Source organism: Theobroma cacao, chromosome 2 (assembly GCF_000208745.1).
Source record: "Theobroma cacao cultivar B97-61/B2 chromosome 2, Criollo_cocoa_genome_V2, whole genome shotgun sequence".
NCBI classification, from domain to species: domain Eukaryota; kingdom Viridiplantae; phylum Streptophyta; class Magnoliopsida; order Malvales; family Malvaceae; genus Theobroma; species Theobroma cacao.
Window position 1 is genome coordinate 29,006,425 of NC_030851.1, and position 6,247 is coordinate 29,012,671.

At 30.0% G+C, this 6,247-nt stretch overlaps 1 protein-coding gene across 1 annotated transcript; it reads right to left on the reverse strand.

The window, feature by feature from the left end:
* Window positions 1-5,537, reverse strand: LOC18609283 (tetraketide alpha-pyrone reductase 2). Its single transcript, XM_007044317.2, has 6 exons — window positions 5,242-5,537; window positions 4,645-4,817; window positions 1,117-1,311; window positions 865-1,027; window positions 377-566; window positions 1-262 (listed from the first exon to the last, which is right to left on the reverse strand). The coding sequence occupies exons 1-6, from the start codon at window positions 5,345-5,347 to the stop codon at window positions 121-123; spliced, it is 969 nt and encodes a 322-aa protein (XP_007044379.2). The 5' UTR covers window positions 5,348-5,537; the 3' UTR covers window positions 1-120.

Below are 6,247 nucleotides of genomic sequence, written 5' to 3' on the forward strand. Positions count from 1 at the left end.
TGCATAAATAATTTTCATTTTGCATTTGGCAAAGTACATTATTTTCCACACGTTTTATTTGATGAAAGAGTGACCAAATGCAGGGATATGAACCACAGTTTGCACAAGAGCATGCAGAGTTTAAAGAAATCCTTTGTCCTGGAAACTCTTGATACAGTCATCAAACATTTCAGCAAGTGATTTGAAAGGTGGGAAGCCCAACTGTTGTATCTTTGTCGTATCCATGCTGTGTTCATTGTTGTCTCCTTCATGGTTGCTACACCTGCAATATCAATTTAGTTGAATATTGATTAAAACTGTTCGTTTCGCTTCTTTGCATTTGGAATTGATTTCAAATGATGCTTGACAAATGATCTAGATTGTTAATTTCACTCACTTGCTTTCGAAAGGATAGGAAGGATATTTGGCCCTCAGCATCTCAATGATCTGCGTCCAATCAGCTACTGAGCTTGAGCATACCAGCCTGCCTGATGCTTTCCTTTCCTCCATAGCTAAGATGTGAGCAGCAATCACATCATCTATGTGCACAAACCCCACTGTGGTGTTTGGGTATTCACCTTTTAAACCTGGCAAGGAAGTTGATGAGAAATTAGTTTTCAGCAAATGAAAAAGATGGCCTGTCACTTACTACAAAACAAATGGGATTTTACCAAAGAAGCTTAGCGCCTCATGCAAGTAAGGATCCATGATATAATATGATTGCATCTATGCACCTGTTATGATTTTATAGCGCCCTCTTTTTTCTTTCCTCCTTTGGTACTATGCTCTTCCTCTATGTCAAGAGACTACTGCGCTGATCTAATTTCTTACAGAAAGTTGCATAGTTACATCTCTATATAATCTCATTGGAAATAGGACTCTGACCTTTAACTATGGAGAGTATCAACAGCAGAGTACTGGTAGGCTGTGGTGCAAGCAAAGGACCAACCACGAAAGATGGGTTCACCACCACCAGATCAATCCCACATTCTTTTGCTACTCTCCATGCTTCTTTTTCCCCTGTAGTCTTTGCATAAGCGTAAAAGAGCTGCATGGAAGCAAGATATATCAGAAGAGAATTTATGCAGCAACGAAAAAAAGAAAAAGAAAGATTTCCAGTTTCTTGCAAGTCAATACATTGTAGCGTTTGCAATACTCTGGATCACTCCAATGTGACTCATTAAGGGAAGAAATTTGCTGCTTCTGGACATCAAAGCGGTATCTTATTGAAGAGCAGGAGGAGGTGAGCACAACCCTTTTCACACTGCTCGCTTTTGAGCAGGATGTCAGCACGTTCAGTGTCCCCTTTATGCATGGATCAATCAAAGTTGCCTACAAGATTTCCAAGTTAAAGAAAGTTCTGGCATATTAGCTTTCTCAAAAATATCCAAAACATAATTAAGGTAAATGCCAGAGCTGTAGAGATATATATTTCTTCCACTTCACTACCTCAACCTAGTTTAGGTAAATCCCAATGCCTACCTAGGAAAAGCAAAAGATTTTTTTTTGTATTGGACTAACATGTTGCACCCGAGCAAACATATTGCATTTGAGTATTTAGCTCAGCTGTTGATGCATTAGTTAATGTATCATCTCTCTATAAAAAAGTACAGGGTTCGAATTCCTTTTTTCAAATATATAAAAAAAAAATTTAAAGAGGCAAAAGATTGAACTTTAAGTGTTTTATATAGAAAAAGTTATATATTTTTATATACGTACAATAATTTGGGAAACTAAATGGATAATGTAAAAAGCAGTTTTGTGAAAATATAATTATAAAGTACCCGTTTTGGTCTAGTTTATTTTTAGCTTATTTATTACTTAAAACAAAAGCTGACCCAAAAAAGATTTCATGAGAAGTTTTTTTAAAAAACAAGCTTTTTTCTAAAAAATATAATCTAAAAAAAAAGCTTAAAAAAGCTCCAATTAGAAGCTTTTTCTTCTTTTTTTTTTAAAAAAAAACATGCCAGGGGAGTTATTGTTTCCCAAAAAGATCCTTTCTCAAAAAATACCCCTCTCTCTCTATTGATCTCCCTTTCCTCTCTCGTTTTGCAAATCATCATTCTAGGATTTTTTTTTATTCTTACAAAAATTAAGAAAAAAGAATATTAAAAATTCAAAATTGCATTAAGCTATTATTTCTTCTTTTTCAATCTTTTTCTTTCTATTTTGTTTTTTATTTTATTTCTATCGTTTATTTTGGACTTTGAAAACTCTTTTTATTGGTTGATATTTCTCAGTTTATTGTTTGATATGACAATTATGTGATGTTTATTTATTCTTAACTTCTATAAGGTATATATAATATTTGATGATTATGATTGAAAGAATTAGTCAAATAGGTCAATGATTGTTAAAATAAATTAGATGAAAGTTGAGATAATATTTATTGATTATGGTTGTTGAGATAATATTGTTTATGGAGATGAACTTTGTTGGTATGGACATCAATAGCTAACGTGGGAAGAGTTTGCAACTAAATAACTACTCTATTGATGGAAAATAGAAATCATTAATTTATGGGTTATTTATGAATTTTGTGTTATTTATAAATTATTTGTGGAAATCTTTTTTATGATTTATTATTAATTATAAATTTTATGTTATATAAAAATTCTTTTTATATTTTCAAAAATTTATTTTAAATAGATAAAAAATAAAGTTAATTTTTTTTTATTTTGAACAAAGAAATTCGTGATTAATACAAAGTTATTTATTAAATATCCATTATGGTAATTTTAATCAAAATTAGAGTTTATATAAATTATTTTACCAAATAGATTATCTATGAAAAAAAACTTATAAAAAGTAAATTTATCAAATAATTTTAGTTTAATTTTAAAAACTATTATTTTTAATAAGAGCTTTATAATAGCTTTTAGGTTAAAAAAAAATAAAGCCAAACATGCTCAAAATAGAAATTCGAGGAGTAATCAAGAATAGGGTAAGTAAATTGAAAATACTAAAGCTATATAAAGAATATGAGAAAATCAAGAGGCGCCAAGTAATTGTAACAAAGAATAAGAAAAGCTTTTTTGGGCTAAACCGAAGATAACTAGAGCCCTTTGGCATTAAGATGCAAACTGCTGACAGTAATGCCTTTTGTCTTTTGCCCTCAATAACTGCCAAGTATTTTATCAAATTTGTATGTATTCTTATGTTAGCCAAGTGGCTTAAAGTGCAGCAAACATGCTTGGCCAAATTATGCAATTAATCTTTTTATTTTGTCAAAATAGTAGATTTAATATTTATATAATAATTTATAAAAATTAAATTTTTATATTTTTTAAAATTGATAATGTTAGTCTAATATGTTAAAAATTTTGTGTTATTTATACTAATATAACGTTTGGTTGTATTGACATGACATCTTTTTTGTCGATATTATATTTAATTTGATTATGTGACATTTCATGAATAATGTAATAGTAGTGTCGATATAATGAGATCAAGTAATGATATAGATTTTACAAGTGTAGATCTGGAATTATCCAATTTAAGCTAATGACTTTGAACAAATTAGAAAAAAAAAAACAAATCAAAGTACGAATAGATTTCTAGAATTTAGTTTTTCATAATTTAAAGCAGTGAAAAGAGTGTTGTGAACGAGATAAAAAAGTCATGTTATCATTAACAAATCATCATATTTAATGCCATATCGATAAAAAAAATTATGTCAGCATAAATAACAAAGTTTTTTTAATATTATTAATAATTGGACAAAAATTTTCAATTTAAAAAAATATAGAGACTCAATTAACTATTTTACCAAAATATATGAAACTAATTGAATAATGTAACCAACATGCTTCTAGGGTATGAAAGAGCCAAAGGTTAAGCATATCAATTTAGGCTTGATTTATATCAATTTATCCAAATTCAAGTTTAATTTCTTATTAGATGTATATGTTAATTGAATTTAGGAGAAAATATTTCTGACAGTTGCCTATATAGCTTTTGTCACCGATTTATATTTTAAATCTAAAAGACATGTTTGATAGATGAAAGTCTATAATTATATACCCAAAACCTACCTTATGTCTTAGGAATGTGAGATTCACGGTATTTTACCCCCACTAAATTGTACAACACTTTCATTGCACCAACTCTTGAAAACCACTTTTATATTAACTCAAGTCTACTTCAACCCTAGCATCTCTCATGGGCCCCACATCAATAAAGATTTGGTTTTGTTATCTTATCACTTGTTATGAATCTACATTTTCAATCCAAAAGACATAATTGATAGGTGGAGAAGACTCGTGTTTATATACTGAAGATTCATGTTTATATATTTAAGACTCACTCCATCTCTTATAGGTATGTAGATATGTAACACCTTCCATGTATAAAGAGTACGCTCCCAAAGGGTATGACCTCACTCTCTCTCTACTATTTTGGTCTCTTATAATCACCGAAATCCTCCGGTGTCACTACTTTTGCAAATCTCGCCTCCTACCCTACCAGAAGGACCAGTCAATCCAATCAGAAAATCATTCAGCCGCCCCCATCCATCTGTCCATCCCATTCTGACCTCGACAAAAATCAAGTCATTGGATGCTCAAACAATGCGGGTGCATTGGCATTAATTGATTATAGAATGGGCACTTAGATTTGAGCAAATACAATTTTATTAATGCGGTACGCTTTCAAGACAGACTTTACCTGAATGCTGTCATCATAGGGGACCAGAACCGGTGATGCAGTGTGGAAAACACCATCAACGCCTTGGACTGCCTCATCAAAGCTTCCTTCCTCCATCAAATCAGCTTTCATAATCTTCAGCCTTTCCTTGGCTCCAGGCAGCTCCTTAAGAAAACCAACCTTTCCCACATTCCCTGGTGATAAATTAAGATTTTATTTTATTTTTTAAGAAACGAAACTTCAAAGTGCCTGCAGTCTGATAATTTACACGATGAGATGCTAAAACGGACTGTTAATGCCTATCAAACATGACCGTAAATAACAATAGCAGCCGTAGAAAGAACAAGTTAGAGAACATACTTATTACATGGTAGGAAGGAAACAGATAAAAAGTGATAAAAAATTGAGGAATTTGCACTATTTCACATCATCAAGATGAAATAATTAAATCCCTCAACAAGGAAAATAGAAGTAAAGCTTCTAAACTATTTAATTCAGAAATTTTCTTCTTTTGCGCTCAAATTTCATCCATAATACCAAAATGACTTGCTAAAAAGAAAAGGCATTAGTTCGCTTCTCTAATAAAAATAATGAAGAGAATCGTGAGCATAAGCTAACCTGGATCTCGCACTGTGGTGCGCACCAAGTAACCCTTCTCCAGCAAGGACTTGACCAAATAAGCAGCAATGAATCCTGTTCCGCCTGTTACACAGTATTCCGGCATCTTTCTCCGTCCACCTCTTTGTCTCTTTTTTTATGCGTTAAAGTTCTTATGTCTGCAATATAATGAGTAAACTATACATACCTCGAATAAATGAATTAATTAATAAAACTGAATAGAAAATTAGATCTGTCATGTGCTATACGTTTCAACTTTTTTTATTATGCAGATGGCTCATTCAATCCATCAGCTCGAGGAGGAGAGAATAGGCAGTTTAAATATATATATATATTTGGCATAATATTCTTACAATGATTGAATTATTTTAAAATTATTTTAATTTTTTATTATATTTAATCAAACAGTTATAATTTTATTTTAAATTAAATAAGTTTTTACAATTACAAATAAGCAAATTGTAAATAATTAAAACATCATTTGTTATTTTATACCACGTGGTACTAATGTGAGGGGTAAAAAATGTCAAAGTGGTCATATAATTATGTCATATCAATATGTCTTATTAGAATCATGTGATATAAAATAACAAGTGACTTTTTTTTATTAATTACATTTAATCAATTGTTATCATAATGATTTATTTAATTCAAAATGAAAATATAAGAGTTTGATTAAATGCAGTAAAAGAATAATGAGTTCTTTGAATTTTCTTAAATAGTTTAGGAGTTCTTTTAAATATTATGTTCATATAATTTTAATTTCAGAAAAAGAAATAAAAACTTAATTTTTTAAATAATAAATAAAAAATATGAATTTATCATCGAACCAATTCTTTATCTTATGCTTTTCTTTTTTTAGCAAAAACAAAAGAGTTTGGCCTTTCATACTGTTTTACTAATTTGTTTTTTATTTTTGAGTTAGTTAATTTGTAAGTACGTACATATTATAAGCATGATTTTTTATTTACTTTGTTATACATGCAATAGGATGTAATTATTTTTT